This window comes from Tubulanus polymorphus, chromosome 7 (assembly GCF_964204645.1).
Source record: "Tubulanus polymorphus chromosome 7, tnTubPoly1.2, whole genome shotgun sequence".
NCBI classification, from domain to species: Eukaryota; Metazoa; Nemertea; class Palaeonemertea; order Tubulaniformes; family Tubulanidae; genus Tubulanus; species Tubulanus polymorphus.
The window spans coordinates 15,702,876-15,719,295 of NC_134031.1; the positions used below are offsets into that span (position 1 = coordinate 15,702,876).

The 16,420-nt window shown below is 37.0% G+C and overlaps 3 protein-coding genes across 9 annotated transcripts in view; 2 read left to right on the forward strand and 1 right to left on the reverse strand.

Moving 5' to 3' along the window:
• Positions 1–8,763, forward strand: part of LOC141908077 (60 kDa neurofilament protein-like) — a 29,038-nt gene extending 20,275 nt beyond the window's left edge. For 3 of the 5 annotated variants that reach the window (XM_074797890.1, XM_074797889.1, XM_074797891.1), the window contains exons 8-13: positions 3,284–3,346; positions 4,345–4,359; positions 5,127–5,254; positions 6,022–6,141; positions 6,256–6,378; positions 6,480–8,763. In XM_074797890.1, coding sequence (XP_074653991.1) covers positions 3,284–3,346; positions 4,345–4,359; positions 5,127–5,254; positions 6,022–6,141; positions 6,256–6,378; positions 6,480–6,518 — 488 coding nt within the window. In that variant the 3' untranslated portion in view covers positions 6,519–8,763. The remainder of the gene's footprint in view (positions 1–3,283; positions 3,347–4,344; positions 4,360–5,126; positions 5,255–6,021; positions 6,142–6,255; positions 6,379–6,479) is intronic. The other 2 variants (XM_074797892.1, XM_074797893.1) reach the window with 2 other exon arrangements.
• A 376-nt stretch (positions 8,764–9,139) lies between these two features.
• Positions 9,140–10,177, forward strand: LOC141909195 (uncharacterized). The gene has a single exon (XM_074799581.1). It carries the CDS (start codon positions 9,140–9,142, stop codon positions 10,175–10,177), a length of 1,038 nt encoding a protein of 345 aa, XP_074655682.1.
• Positions 10,178–10,363: 186 nt separating this feature from the next.
• Positions 10,364–16,406, reverse strand: LOC141909017 (cilia- and flagella-associated protein 100-like). Of its 3 annotated transcripts, XM_074799343.1 has the most exons (14): positions 15,999–16,406; positions 15,834–15,927; positions 15,243–15,573; positions 14,585–14,738; positions 14,089–14,245; positions 13,715–13,856; positions 13,534–13,630; positions 12,815–12,884; positions 11,747–11,898; positions 11,557–11,655; positions 11,337–11,450; positions 11,162–11,258; positions 10,687–10,806; positions 10,364–10,602 (listed from the first exon to the last, which is right to left on the reverse strand). In XM_074799343.1, exons 2-14 carry the CDS (start codon positions 15,921–15,923, stop codon positions 10,489–10,491), a joined length of 1,737 nt encoding a protein of 578 aa, XP_074655444.1. In that variant the 5' UTR covers positions 15,924–15,927; positions 15,999–16,406; the 3' UTR covers positions 10,364–10,488. The 3 variants fall into 3 exon arrangements, 2 of the variants coding, with proteins under 2 accessions (XP_074655444.1, XP_074655445.1); XR_012619661.1 differs by lacking the exons at positions 10,364–10,602; positions 15,999–16,406 and having other exon boundaries at positions 11,337–11,473; positions 15,834–15,989; XM_074799344.1 differs by lacking the exons at positions 10,364–10,602; positions 10,687–10,806; positions 15,999–16,406 and having other exon boundaries at positions 11,161–11,258; positions 11,337–11,473; positions 15,834–15,989.
• Between the last annotated feature and the right edge of the window lie 14 nt (positions 16,407–16,420).

The window sequence follows — 16,420 nt, forward strand, 5'->3', positions numbered from 1 at the left end:
TCTATTTTACCACCGCAACAGGATTGGGTTTAAAAATGTCGTGGACGACCTTTTAGATGACTCGAGAGGTGGGGCCGTGGAATCGTCGATCGTCGCTGATAATGTTATCGGGGAGACATCGATGATGCCGACTGGCATGATGATGTCGGGTGGTTCAGGAAGCGGTGGCGGATCAATGCGAATGTCGGGTGGTTCGGGCGGCTCCGGGGCCGGTGGCGGTTCGATGACGACCGCCGGCGGCGGTTCGGGCGCCTCCGGTAGTAGTTCCATGATGATGTCGGGCGGTTCGAGTTCGATGATGAGATCTGGTGGATCTAGTGGCTCCGCGGTGTCGTCGTCAGGTGGGTCTGGGGGCACCAGCCGAATTACCACTAGAACGATCACTAGGCCTAAATCCGGTGAAAAGATTACGACTAGAGTCGTATCTGGTGGTAGCGTAATGCGAACCGTTTCCAAGGATTCGTCCAGCAGTACGATATCCAGATCAATGTCAAGTGAATACACTGAATCGGCTGCTGCGATGATCCAAGGAGATACCATGGTTCCCCATTTCGACAGCAGCGTTTAAATACGAAACCTCTTCGACTTGAAATTAAAAGATCAAACTTAGATTTCAATCGGTATCTGTGCTATCTATCTAAATTGAGAATTTCAAATATAATTTGCATATAATTTTCACGATGGAATACCCCTTAGACGCCGGCATATGAAATGTTTTACACCTAAAACGCCCGTAAGCGGTTGTGTATCTTTTTTAATATATTATATTTATAAAGCTAAACTAAGATTTTTCAATTTTCTCTCTATCTCCTTGCAACCCCTGCTTGCGTACTCGTGGTGAGGATATTTTAATTGTAATAATGTAACCAACATCAGCGCCTATATAACATCAACAGACAGTCTATCATATTCTGCTGTCGTGTGCGTGAGTTTTGTAAAAATGAAGTCGATATAGTTTGAGATCAATACATTGCAGATATTTCTAGTATAATATATACATATCGTGCCATAGATTAAAATCAAAACGAATTGAATGAAAAAAAAAAGGATCATATAGAGTTCATATATAGAGTGTAACAAGGTATGATTAAAAGGCCGTTTGTTTATTTCAGATTAAAGCCCACCCATACTTCCAATCGCACCACACCAAGCCCATTACGGCGACCTATTTTCGATCTGCCTTTTGTTACTGATAATACTTTCTATTCACGTAGGGCATTTTCTACGCACACCGACTCAAATCTTGCTAAAAATTTCTTAGCGCTTTGGCGTATAACAACCTTTTTTTTACACACAAAAAAAAGAAAAAAATGTGGTGTATATATTTTAGGACAGAAAATAATTCCATAAGATCTATACGTTGATTTTTTGTATTATTCGCTTAGATTATTGAGATTATAGAGAAAGATGAATTATGATGATATGAATATGATTAATTGATTACTTAAAGGCTTATTTTCTACTTAATCAAACTTCAGTCGATATCTATATACATATTCGATATACTTCCAAATAGATCTAACTACTGTTGCTACAAAGAAAAAAAAATAACTCAATGTATGAATTCAGATTACGAATTAATGATTAGATTTTATTCGATTTTGTTCTCGATATTTATACATAGATTATCATACATCATAATTTGCGTATATATTTTAGCCCTTAATTATTTCTATTTTATCTACATTGCGATTATTGGACCAGTCTAATTGACCTCGGTTAACACAATAATTCTGTGTTAATCAAATAAAACATATTCATTTGCTGTTTGAAAATTCGACTTTATTTTGTGCATCTTTTGTTTTCGTTCTGTTGGAAGTATGGTTTAATGCAGCGCATGCGCCCCGGACCAGACCCTGTGACACGTTTTGAAATTATTTTTTTAACAATGTAATTTTTTTTAAAGATTTTGTGTGCTTGGCGTCTAAAGGGTTGTCATATGCATTTTTAACATTCTCGTGAAATTTCTGGATTTTGATTTGATAGCTACGATTTGATATCAAACATATTTGTTTTCTTCGAATAATCTACAGTTAACAGTAATTACTCGTACTTAAATGACCAATAACATCGATGTCGTGTTGATTAATCCCATTTTTGTAGATCATAGATTTTTCGTGATATTTTATCAATATTAATCCGATAGTTTGATAGACCTTTAAGTTACGAATTAACACAAAACGATATTCTCTAAACGTTTTGCTAAATGTAACCGTAGGTTTCAAATTGACGGTTCCATTTACGGAATCACCTCGTCCACTATAACCAAAAACCCGGCCTGTTTCCGTGGTAGGCTGTAATGAAAGTATACAAATTATTTTAATCGATTTTTTGCATGACTTGAAATACTTTCATTTCGGCTGTGTGCATGTTGCTGCATGTTCTATTTTCATTTTAGTTATTTCACGTTTCTTGAATGGTGTTTGCAATGTTTCACTGTTGTTTCTGTGTTGTTGTTCAACGGCAATTATTAACCGTGTTTTTTTGAATTCGTATAACTATCCAATTATTCCGTTTGAAAAAAAATCATTCGCTGGTTAAGAATTGTTCGTTTCTGCATGTACGAACACAACAGACGTCACCGGGTTCAATCGAAGTCGAAACATTTTTCGCAAGTATATTTATGAGTCACGACGCGTTAATAGATTCTAATCTGTAATTACAAAATATCTCCAAAAATATGCAAATGGGTCTATAATCTTCACGGGTCAGATTCGTTAAAAAAAACTTTCGCGAAATGTGTTTCGACGTTTGGTGTCGAGTTTGTATATTATCTGCTGAAGCTTTCGAAGCGGCTTATTCACATTCTTCGGAGTACGGGCATGACGTAAATATGTACTCACTTACCTCGAGTGGAATCTGACACAGATGGATAACTATATTACACGGACAGAACTCTGCCGGTGCCACGGAAATCATTTAGTGTATACACCTTTTACAGGACCTTAGCGGTGGCAGGAAGCACCACATACATAACACGAGATTTATTCAGCCTTTTTCATCGGAATCATCGATTACAAAATTTGAAGCGTATATTTTGAAATCTAACTTAGCCTAAAACAAACTCCGTCACTTACTAAGAAATACTAAAACTAGTTTCTGTTCATTAGATGCTCATAAGTATTCACGTAATAAGAACTCAAAAATATGTAAAAACTTTGCACTAGATAAAGAATCACAATCTTCAAATGTGCACTGAACACGATATTTAAACTCGCTCTTATTTTCTTCATCTTTATTTCCAATTGAAACTTCAATAAACATTTTTGTGTTTGAATTTTAGCGAAACCCAAACATCATGATTCGCCCACTACGCATCGGGCACGTGGTAATAGTAGTCCCCATGGTAACTATTTACGAATTTCCGACACCAATTTCAAATTTCGATATAGATTTTCGAAAGAAAAAATTAATCAAAAATGCTTATGAAATTATGTGGTTTTCGTGGACGCTTATATAAAATCATTATCGATCATTATCATTGGACGAGTTTAGCTTCGAAAATGAAATCATAAAAATGGCTTGGCAAGAATGGTAAATTCTTCAGTGCTTTCCTCTCCGGAAAGCAGGCGGTGATTTGCATCTGATGAGTTAAAATCATCCTAAAATTGAATAACTCTCTTGAAAATATGATTCATCTTTCGGCTGGGGTATAAGGCGGAAAATAACACTTTCGGGTGAATCTGATTCCTCTATCCCTTTCAATCTATTAGCTTGAAATCATTTTTCAACGAATCACCATTTTATCTTTTGTTGTCCGTACGAATCATTTTTTCATACATTTATCAGAATCTGAATAATATATATTTTGGAAAAAATTGATAATGAAAATCGAGGCTGATTCAAGTAAAAGGAATTGAATACCGTACATTTACATATTAAGTTATCTCTCATCCATACTCTCCAGTGCTTATGGTTCCCCGTACCAAACTCCAATATCGTATTATTATGATAATATATCACAAATATAAAATCCTACCTACACGATACCTTTTCAAATTACGATATTTCAAACACAATAATCATTCATTTTAAATTTTCCTAGTTCCAAATGCGTATTTCATTTTCCATTTCCTGCATGGTGTGATGGTGTCCGAATTTACATTAGAATATATATAAAATATCTATATGTGAAAAATTAGTCACTGAAGAATCATAATGAAGACTGAAAAGTTGCCATTGAATTGAAGTTTAATCCTGAAAAAAAAATACGTTTCACTTTAAAATCTATTGAAAAATTCCACTTGAATTCAGATTATTTTATGTTGTAACCACCTTCGTTTAAGTTTAGTTTCCCCAGCTCAAGCAATGTTGTTTATTTTTTGTTGTTTATTTATTTTGCAGCCGGCAACAAGCGAGGTTAGTTGCTGTAAAGTTTCGTCCGCTTTCTTTGTGTCGGATTCCGACATTTTACAAATATGCAATTAATCTTAGTACAAAACAAATCACAAATGAATTTCTTTTAGTCTATCGATAACATGAATAGTTAGTAATATCATAATAGTCGAGGAAGGCGGTTTGATAACCGTCTGCCTGGTTGACCAAACATCGACAGTAACGTCCCAGAATTCGCCCTGTTTAGATAGTTTTGAACTTCTGGCTTTCATTGTTCCGGAATATTGTTTTTAACGAGCACGTCTAGAACTGTTTTTTAAATCTAGCGACTAACAATTTCAAACAATTCCCGGACTCCAAAGTTGCAATTACCCTGTGTCAAATAGTTAAAATGATACACGTAGTTTTCGCACTCTTACACACATACAAATACACATAAGAAGAAATTTACACTTAGGTATTTACATTTTACGACACCGAAGTAAAGGGTTTCACAACAACAATTAGATACTCGCATAGTTCTAAACGTATTGTCCGCAGTTGTAAATATGTATATGATATATAAATATGTATTTGTCTTCGTCTTATTTCTTAAGCTCCGTGTGAGAATCAATTTAATTATATGTATAATCATAATAAGAATTAAGTAACAATAAACATCTATTGAATAACCGCCCATAAGTATCGATATTAAACGGAATATTTTCATCGGGAGAATAATGCCCGAGGAAATGAAAAAAAAAACGGGTCTCGAATATTCGTTTCTGACAATTTATGATATTTCTATTCAGCTTCTGGTGGCATGAAAGGTGAAATGTCCGCTAAGACTACCTACCAACGAAGCGCAAAAGGCAACATCTCAATCAATGAATGCTCATCCGACGGACGTTACATCATTCTAGAGAACACCGGAAAGAAGGTATGTAGGTCAAATGATTTATCAAATAATCATCGTCTGTTTGTTTTTTATTTACTGAAGAAAAAAGAATTTCCTTCATTTTTTTAAATATTCACAATTATTGACTTATCTCAATAACTATTCACTACAATTTAAACCGATCGGATATAGGGTATAAAAGTAACTGGAGCTTTCTTTATCTATTTTAAAAAAAGCGTGGAAATTCGAAATATTTGCTGTATAAAATTGTTGGCGGAATGAATTTGGTTCGTAAGGACTCTGTACTCTAGTGTAGCGTATCAAAATTCACGAAGATTAGTCTTTTCGAATTTTAGTTTTAAACTAATTAGGAGATTGAATATTAATAAATCTCGGAATAGGACTTGAAGTTCACAAAATCAAGATGAAATCATCAATAAAAAGTCTTGTACGTTGAGTACAGATTACCTTGTTGGCCATAGCGCTCGTTGGAAGTACTCTGGTTTAGTAAACAGGGCTGCCATCCTCTAAAAAGTGCTTTCAGTAACAAATTTAATTCTGCATTGAAATATGAAAGAAAATGTCCAAGTTGATTAGTAATCAACAATGACCCTCTTTCATATTTCTTGCATCATCAAACATAATCAAATTATTATTTCTTGTTTTAAAAATAGTAACAAATACTGAACATCAGGAGCAGTTGGCAGCTTTGAAAACACGTATTGTAGCTGTGTTAAGCATGCACCTGAACGGATCCAGAAAACAAAATATCAATCCTAAATATTCTTTTCATATATCTTTCGTATTAGGATGAGATCATCGACGGCTGGCACATCACCCGTTCAATCGACCATAACCGCAACAACGTTAAATTCACCTTCCCATCAAATTGCAAAATCGGAACTGGACCGACCAAGAATAAGCTCAAGGTAAACAACACGAGATCGAAACGACAGTTTTATATATTTCCAAAACGAACAACGTACAATTCGATTCGTTAAATCGTTCTTGAGTTAATTGATAATTGATATATTTCGATGCAGATCTGGGCTAAAGGTACAGCCAAAAACGAATTCAGAGATGGAGACCTGGAAGCTAATCTTGGAAAAGACAAATGGGGAGTCGGTGCCGACATTGTCACTACACTTCTCAACGCTGAGGGAGAGGTATGTCCGCCTGTCCGGGATTTTCCTTCAAAATGAAATTGTCTCTGAATCTAAAAGAATCAAAAATACTAAATTGATGTTTTTTTTTTGTTTCACTTCAGGAGCGTGCCACCCATTCACAGAAAACCATCTACACTTAAATGTTTTCTGCTCGTAATGTGCAACGACGATAGGGGGCGCAGATAGTTGAACACTTCCTGATTTTCATTGTCGTCTGTGGAAAATGTTTTCAATACGAAAAAAAAAACAAAGCTTAAAAAACATTAACATTCATTACTCGTACATGTTATATACAATCGCAATATGTTATGTGCTTATAAATATTCGGAGATATCGGGAAGCGCAGTGTGCCGATCAGATGAGAAATTCCAGAAACTGATTCTTCACCGGCGCTGGTTACCCGAAAAGCGACTTTAAAATATTTACGGCATTCGTTACACCACATTACACCACGAACACCGAGGTTTATTCGAGGAAAGAACGCCAAATTCAAACCTCTACGCTTATTTCACACTTATTGGTGACTGTAAACCGCTTTAGGGGAAATGGATTTAACTATATATAATAAATGTATGCTGCTTTTTAAAAAGATTATGGTAAATTGTGTGCACATCGGTGTATCTCGCCCTCTGTACCGAACACGTCATGTCGTTCATCTTAAAAGAAAATGTCATTTCATGTCTGATTCGCGTCCGATCGAAATTATTCATTTATCCATACGTCGTAATTCTAGATATATACGTGATAATAATATTTTGAAAATCGCCCCACAATCATACAACTCAGTGATTCTCGGTCGAAAAAAATCAAATCCGCCTGTTTCGAATGAGCGCGAAGAGTTTCTGCCGGCCTCGTCGCCGCGGAGAAATTGTCGCGAATCGAAATAAACGCTGATTTTATTTTAATTATTTTTTTGGACAATGAATCAAAAATGAACCGTGTAAATGCATAATTCTGACCTCTCCCTCTCTGTGATCGATTCATCTTCATTTTTATCATATCATATATATAAATATCATGATATATTAATATTATTATTATTAATATTATGATTATTATTATCATCATTATACATATACATATTTTAATTATTGTAATAATCCGATTAGCATGTTTTAAGGTAACCGCTTTTGCAAGTGGAAGTTTTGTATTTTTTTTCTGAAAAATTACAGAAAATTAAGTAGTTACTGGTAGTGACATTCCAACATTGCTGCGTGTGAAAAATCCTCGCTTGCCAGGCTACTTCTCTGAGAAGTCCAGGCGCGTTAATGTCGATTCATTTCATTTGACGAAGTGGCACCTCTGGCAAGCGATAAGTCTATTCGTGGATTTTAGCATTTGTTTTACAACTTGTGAAAAAAGGTAACAACATCATTCGTGAGCGAAATGTGACGAAGTCAGATATTTGCGTGTGTGTTTCATACGATTTTTACGTCGGTTTAAAACGATTTGATTCCGTATTACTCTATATGTATGCATAAATGCAGTTGGGACCACTGGAAACTGCTGTAAGGATTGTGGTTTTTATTTACTAAATGTTTGAAGATGTCGGTTGTTTCTGTTTTTCTATTTCGAGGTTATTTAAAGACAATTATCATTATATCGTAGGTAATAAGAAAAATTCAAAACTGTCATTAATTTCGCTAAAAGATGATATGTTGATTATCTATCCAATCGAGAGAACATCCTTGTTCGTAACGTTTGCTTGGTCAGTGTTTTAGATGTGTTATATTTTGTAACGATATTCTAATTAGGTCGATCTGTATAGAAAAGTGCACACTGACTGAAAGAAGTTAGGTTTTCGTAGCTTAGACTTTCGGAAGATGGTAACATCAGGTCTAGTGTATCGTAGTATGTAATGTTTCAGAAGTAGAATTAGTATTTAAATTAGCAATTTGTGTAAGTGATTTAAAAAAAAGTACACGCGCGCACTACGCAGCGATTGGCTGTGATAACGATTACGTCAGACGCCGTATAGAACATTCACCAAATATGTCGATCGATATTAGATCAAAAAGCTAGTATTTCGGCGCGTTTTAATTGATACTTTGATACAACGATTGTTTTGTGAGCTTACACCGCTATCACAAAGTCAGCCATCACGCAAGGATGACTCGCATGATCGCATATTGTTTAAAACACGTCGTCACGTGGTTCAATATTGTACGCCGTAGCGCCGTCATAGAGATGATAGATATTTATAATTAGATCTAGCGTCCGCAACCAGGCGGCGCCGTGTTCGAACTGATTATTCTATACATCTAGTATATACGTTATAATTGAACATCATCGCCTAAGCAAGTTATAAATATCGTTAAAATCTTCCGATCGCCTCTTTTATTACTGTGAATAGAAACATGAATAAACTGTTCTGCTTCAAATAAAGTAATATACATTCGTTTGTTATTCTTTGCTTTTACGGTTTTCAGCCAGATGACGATAAAGAGCCGTTCCTGGAAAGAGAATGAATGTTCACAAAAAGATGATTTTTCATCATTTCATTAATAAAATCTATGATGCTCGAATTGGCTAAAAATTCAATAATTATGAAAATTGGATCGGACGTCGATTCTTTTCAACCGAAATTCGATAAACTGTTCAATACGGAGGAAAACTTTAGTTTCGGATCGAATCGATCTCGGATAGCAACATAAAAAAAATCCAATATGTGCATATTTATTCTATACGTCGAGATTCGTAGAGCAATTCATCGAACTGGCTGGACGTGCATTCTCTTTGAAGACGCTGCAAGCTGAAAAGCATGTCGACGAATACGACTATCGTTGACTGCGACAACCTTCCGGCAATCCGTAAAGATCTCAAGTTTTCCATTTATCTATACATATTCGTTTACGGTCCCATCACACTGTTTGGTATATGTTTGAATATCGCGACGATTGTGGCCTTCCGTAAGCTGAGAAATTCGGTGTACTACGCCGTGGAGATGGTTGCCATGTTTGACTTGTTGTTTAGCGTAGCGGCTTTCACTATTTACCCGCTCCGCAGTATCTATATCCATATCGTGCTCGGCGACTTAGTCTTTCGTATCAACGACTGGCATTTCGGTCAGGAGATTATTACCGTCATTTTGCCGTTTTTCAACGTGTTTCAGATGGCACGCAATTGGTCGGTGGTCGTCGTGAGCCTGGAACGTTTGCTCGTCGTCTTGTTTCCGTTGAAAATCAAAACAGCCTGGAAAAAGTCAACTATGAACGCGATCTGCGCGTCCTACACAATCATGAGCATAGCCACCAACTGGAAATATTTCTTCCCTCTCAGAATTCCGGGATTGTGGAAATGGCCGTGTTTGAAACCCGGTCAGTTCGCCTTCACGTCGCTGCTCGATCGGGAATACGTGATCGAACCGCCGTATAATTACGAATTTCCGATGCACCTCGAATACCAGCTGTTCATTTTCGGCACGGTCGGTTTACCCTTTCTGATTCTCCTTACGATCAACGTTTGTCTCGTTATTTCGGTTTTCGTGGCCAGAAAGAAACGGAAGCTACTCACGTCCGTTAAAGATACGTCTAACAAAAAAGCCGGCCAAGAAGGACAAGTGTTGAAAATGGTTATCGCCATAGTTGTGATATATTTCATGTGCGAAAGTCCAGGTTGTTTCGACAGATTGTTCTTCTTTCTGTTCAACGATATAATACCGTTCTATGCTCAGATGATCGTCAGGAAGGTCGCGCTGGCGTTTAGCGTTTTGAATTCTTCATTAAACTTCTTCGCGTACTGTCTTACAAACGCTAAATTCAAAATGACAGTTAAAGCGATGATAAGGCGAAATCCATGATTATTAGTAAAAACACATAAAACATTGGAATTTCTAATGTGAAAATGTTAATAGTTGTTTTTTGTGTATTCAATATTGTTGAAAATAAATATGAATCCGAGTAGATCTTAGGTAGAGTGTCTAGATAATTCAAGATCCATAGAGGCAAAAACAGTACAAATCTCATTTTCTAATGAGTTATATATATTTATTAAGCGAACGTTTTCGGGAGTTACATAATCCTTGAATCATGAATCTCTTTTTTATTTTGTTATGTTAACATGTGGTTATTTGATTTTTTCCAAATCTAAGTACGTTCTTTATGAATGACATCATGTAAAGAAATACGAATGTTCTTCTTCTGCTTTTCGTTCGTCTTGTGTCCGTTCCCTTTTTGATTTGTGTAATTTGATGGGTTCGGATCGATAAACGAGCTTTCGGCCGATCTGAAAGAGACGAATCGCACGTTACGTACACGTGATTTCCATATAATTTCTGACCAATCACAGTAGCAGTTGTAGCCTTTTTACTTGTTTGACGTTTTCGGACTGGGCGCGGGATAGACCTCGTTGGTATCGCTGTTCTTGATGGATCCTTTGCTGTTTCATCTTTCCTTCGCGATACGATATCCGCCTTTCTTTGAATTTTTCCTAATGAAGGAAAATGATGAAATAAATGCAGATACATTTGCTACCTTGGCACAAGTATAGATAGTGGCGATACCATAAAAATTAAACCTAAATTTTTTGATGATGTTAATGAGACAATGATATGAAAGTTACTGGTATATATGGAAGCTCATCATATATACTGCAAGTTCATAGTCACATAGTTCTGGGCCCGGTTTTATAAACAGCTATTAACTTTTTTTAACCCAGGGGCTAACACAATTCATTTTCGATTAAGTTAACCCCCGGGTTAAAGGTAATACCAGTCTATAAAACCGGGCCCTGGTTTCTTACAAGTATTATATGATAATTGATAGAAAATAGAGTGCTTCAGTACCTGAAGTGCAGTTTTCACTTTGTCGCTCGGCAAAGACTCAAGCGTTTCTATCAGTTCCTCTACCTTTCCTTCCAGATGACCAAGCATCTGCTCTGGGCTGAATTGAGACTATGCTTAGTACAATCATGTGTATTAACGCAAGGGGTTAAAATGCTACTACGATTAGAATAATTACTCAAGGTCCGCATCCAAATGGCCGAAACATTCTTGGTAAACTTTCCTGATGGCAGATGTATACATTTCCACTTCCTCAGACTCTTTCGTCGTGTATTTCCCAAAATTAGTTTTCCTTCATACAAATACACACAAAATCTTTCTTAACGGCCACAGATACATAAAATAGCATTCGTCATTCGTTGATTAAACGGTAATGATAATTTCTCCCAGGGCTGTACCTCATTTTGGTTTGATTTCCGTGTTTCCATAGTTTGTTTTCTTCTATCGCGGCGTTGTATTTATCAATCTGTTCTTTAAGGCTCTGGATTTCGCTTTCCCTGTAATAGGAACAGTAATTAAGACAACTCCGATGGAATTGTTGAAAATGAACTTATTTGGACTACAAGAAACCAGAGACATTTCCATTACATTTTTGTTTTAACGCGAGATGAATGAAGCCGTATGTCTTCAAGTTCTTCCTCTTTAGTCTGACAGTTGGTTATAAGTTTTAAGTCTTTCTCCTCGAGTTCTGAAATTATGTCGAGTATTTGTTTCGGGTCGGTAAAATACAATTCCAATTCCTGAAAATATATTCTTAATTCAGCATGTCCATCCGTAGAACTTGTACCATAATGTCCATCCGTAGAACTTGTACCACGGATAAAACATCCAATCAGAATTAAAATGCAAATTCTAATGGTTACATGTCGATAGATGGCGTCGTAGATGCGCGATACTCGGCGTAGCGAAAAAAGGGAAAAAGAAAAATTTTGTAACAATAGATTGATTTTAAAAAAAACTTTGAACTAGAAGATTATCTTACTGAAATGCTAATTAAATCACGAGTACTACTAACAAAATTCCGCACCAACAACCACAAGCATCCTGTAGAAAAGGAACGTTTTGATCTTGCAGGGCATAAAAGATTTTGTGAAAATGTAACTCAGGCGATCTAGGTGACGAATTCCATTCCCCATTTAAACATCCACAACACTTAGAATTAAGGAAAAAGTAAGTATATTCCAGACAAATTCTGGAAACGTCCAAGCTCATGTACAATGAATTGCAAAACTGTGAAAATAAGTCAACGCGTAAGAAACTAGTCAAGTACTGATTAAACTGTATTTTTAACCGAAAATTGTAGTGAGCAATGCCTGTATTATTTTGTGTCTTATCTGTATTGTATTTTTCTATGTATGATCGTTTTAGACCTCCTCATCATGCTATCAATATTAGTTCGGAGAAAATGGTTATATCTTATCTTATCTTATCTTATTCTAAATTCTTGCTTAAAACTGACATTTAACCAGACACCAACTATGTTCATCGTCGAATTTCACTTCCGATGGTTACAAAAAAAGATATACTTCTTGGAAATCTTTTTTAGGCGAAACATTAGATAACGACGAAAAGAGGATTTATTTTCATCGGTTATCCGCTGAACGAATACTTCGAGTGTGATAATTCTAGCATTATAAATTTGAAAAACTTCGTTACCGGGTCATCTGAATCGTCGTCATCGTTAGCTTTACACCCGGCAATGCTGTTGAGTCGAATCATGCTGTTCCTACAATGAAAGATGTTGTGACCAGACGAACGAAGCTAGAAGAAGGTTAAGAACGTTAAGTGAATATTGAAGACCAGTCCCTTATTGCTGCCAGCGGGAGGTTTACTGTAAAAGCGGCATCGTGGACAATCGTAGACAATTCAGACGTGTCGAATTGTATGTTCGTAACGTTAATAAGCGACAGCCAAATTACGGGACTGAAACTGGGTCTCGTGCATACTAAGAAAGTGTTGACACCGATAGAACTTGTCCATCTGGTCAGTGGTTGCACAGCTTAATGTCGTATTTGCCACGGGTACACTGCCCTTAATTATTTATGTTAGGGTTACAGCCACACTTGGCTTCCGGTATATCCGGTCGTGTAACATGCTTAGATATACCAAGATATCGTATTTTGTAATTGTAGTCAACCCCCGATATATCTACCTCCCACATACCGCCACCCCCGCCTACCGCTAGGTTTTCTTAATGTACATCTCTCTACAAATACATAGTAAAACACCCCCGATATACCGCCATACTCACTATACCAGCAAAATCGTTCTCCACCGTTGTGGGGGGGGGGGGGTATATCGGGGTTGACTGTATTTAGGTATGACAAATAAATGTCATTACATATTCATAATCCTGATGACGGTGCTATACGTACGTATTCCCTTTTGCTTTTATTCCCAATGGATTTCCCTGTCTACTGAACAAGCCGACTGCTTTGGTTTTCGCGACGTTCGCACCGCGTTTCGACCGCCCTGAAATACGAAATGGAAAACGAGCAGATTGGCTACCCGAAGTCGTGTGACGAGGAGATCGTATATTGATGACGTTTTACGCACGTAAACCCGTTAACCGATGCTGATTGGCGCGTTCCATTTTGATGTTTGTAACGGGAAGACTAAAACTTCTGTCGACCACGCGTTGACTTGCTCTGGCCGCTCTTCGCCGTTCACGGTCTAATTCGCGTTCTTTCCTCCAAGACTGAAAAAAATGTCATTAGTTTTACAAAAACCATTCATTCAGACTTTTCGCTTTTTCAGCGAATCCAGCCCGCTTCGTGAAATTGAATTCTATTCCGGCGGATAAAATTCAATGAATAGAATATTTGAACTCATTAACAGGACTTAAGATTCGAGTCATAGGTCTTATTTTACACCTTTTACGCCCAGCCGCTCTAGTACTGCCTAAATGTATGTAATGCCATCATCCTTACCAGGGGTGAAAGCTGGTACAAGAAATGTTTGTACATTCGATACTCGTTCAAAGTCAACTCCAGGTGACTATTCTGACCTTTTAGACGCTGCAGCTCGTTTTTCAAGCTTCTCACTTCCATCAGTTTGTCGAACCTATGTATTCTTTCAGATTCGGCCCTGGTGAGAAAAAAAACCGAAGCGATAACAATAATAGCCAATATAAACATCCATAAAGAAATATAGAAAAAAAACTGAAGACATTTTACAAACACGTGGCAAGCAATAATACTGACTAAGTATAAGAGGTTAATCAAAAGAGATATCATATTCAAATATCGACTCATGGAACCGGAGCAAAGCGTGCAAAGCGCAATGGACCGTTTCAACGAAAGTTCATCGGTTCAAATCCTGGTTAAGGCGAATGTTCAAATCACTAGGATGCGTGGACATGTTAGTATGGCTTTATTGAGCGAGGTGTGAAGATTTGAGGGGTTGATACATGACTCGATAACTTACGACCTTAACGCATCCATCGAGGCTCGGTCATTCTCTTTAAGCATCTCGTCAAATAGTGCCGCATCATTTTGCAGATCCGCTTCTTGTTGCTCTAGTTTCCTCTCGTTAACTGCCGACAGTCCTCCCAGCTTCCGCATCTCTTCCCGTTTAACCCCTTCGTGTATGAATGAACATTGCTGATTAAACAGAGATGATTTACACGTGATGATAGCCAGCGTGTTCATCCCCCGGCCCAAAAATTTAGTATCCTTTAAACGTCTATCCTTGTCTATATTTTTGCATACGTCTCGAGAGGTGGCAGGTTGTACCCCCTCTCCGTATCTTGATATGATATACTTCATGGTAAGAATATTTTAGGTATAGTTGTTTGTGGAGGTTTTCTATATATCTACAATAAATCTGAATTGGACTAACATTTTCCGCTTAATCGAGAAATGCTATTCTTTATTGCGTATATCTTTGTTAGTCCTGCGAGATACAGAGAAAGGGCATTTAAACCATATATGAGAAAAATAGTATAACAAATGATGATGGCAATACCAGTATGAAAAAAGCTAATTCATTTAGCCTCAAACATGGGCGCATTTGACCATTGTGTAGGTTTTTGTGGCAATATACGATGACGTAACTTATTTTTTGTCGCCCTCTCAAGACTTACCGAGTTGATACTCGAGTAGAAACATTTCTCGTTTTCTATTTATATATTCGTCGATGTGTTCCCTTTCTAGACGCCATTTACTGGAAGCATCTAGAGCAAAGTCGCGATCAATCTGACACGGTTTGACATCATCGTCATCATCATCATTATTTTTATCATCATCAACACGTGTTATCGATACGCCACTGCTGCTACTGCTGCTGCTGCTGGCGTCCTTTGCCGAGTTATCATCCGAATCCAGTAGTTGAAGAATGGCCGCGTTTCGCGTTCGGTTTCTTGAAGCAAACGTCGGTTTTAAATGTATCGGTTGTTTATTTAGAGCCTTTCTTTCCTAAATACATTGATATTTTGATAGCAATAGTTCTTTGTAAAACAGTTCGGTATCATATTTTCACACATATCTTTTCTTAGATGAAACTAAGCTACCACCTAAACATAAAACCCATCTATGTCGCCAATCGGCCAGGATCCATTCACCAATAGGCAAAATTGATTATGTCACACAACATGGGGATCTAAGAGGCGGCAGTATTTATGAAAGGGTCTCTACCAAAGACAAAGAGAAAGACGGATACGGTTTCTCAGGTTTACCTCTTTCCGTTCTTGGCGCAGTTGTGCATTGAATTGAAGAATATCGTCGAGGTTCGGTTGTGAAAATGGATTCGTTCGTTCCGTCGCCATTTCACTGACACAAAAAATGTATGCGTATGCGTCATTTCGTATAGATATTTCTATAACAGGTAGGTAAATACGTACCACGTTATGGAGCTTGTTTTCGCGGAGCACCCAGGCCGACAATGATAAGATAACGCCAAAAATGTGGAAGTCGCATTCTTCGATGATATCGTGTAAATGTAAATTGATATCTATTGGTGACACTAATTCTGAAATACCTAACACAACCAAAATAAAATACGCGCAGGAATATTGCTGTTATTCGTATTCTTATGATAAACTTACTACTTATTTCAGTACATTCATAGCTTTATCACTCGTCAACACTGCAGATATGTACCCTGTAACTTTTTATGACACTTGAATACGTATATATCTAGATTTTGGAAATATGATTTCATTTCCTACGAATGAAACTATATGAATATAAATGCGCTTCATAGAACGTCGGATATCAATTTGAACACCGAACTCAAATCAGATTTGAGTTCTATGATTTGAAG

Coding starts and splice junctions, on each gene's coding strand:
- LOC141909195 (XM_074799581.1), top strand. CDS start 9,140: ATGTCGACGAATACGACTATCGTTGACTGCGACAACCTTCCGGCAATC.
- LOC141909017 (XM_074799343.1), bottom strand. CDS start 15,923: ATGGCGACGGAACGAACGAATCCATTTTCACAACCGAACCTCGACGAT. Junction 14,739..15,242: donor TCTACTCGAGTATCAACTCG/GTAAGTCTTGAG, acceptor TCATACACGAAG/GGGTTAAACGGGAAGAGATG. Junction 10,603..10,686: donor AGTCCGAAAACGTCAAACAA/GTAAAAAGGCTA, acceptor CGTCTCTTTCAG/ATCGGCCGAAAGCTCGTTTA.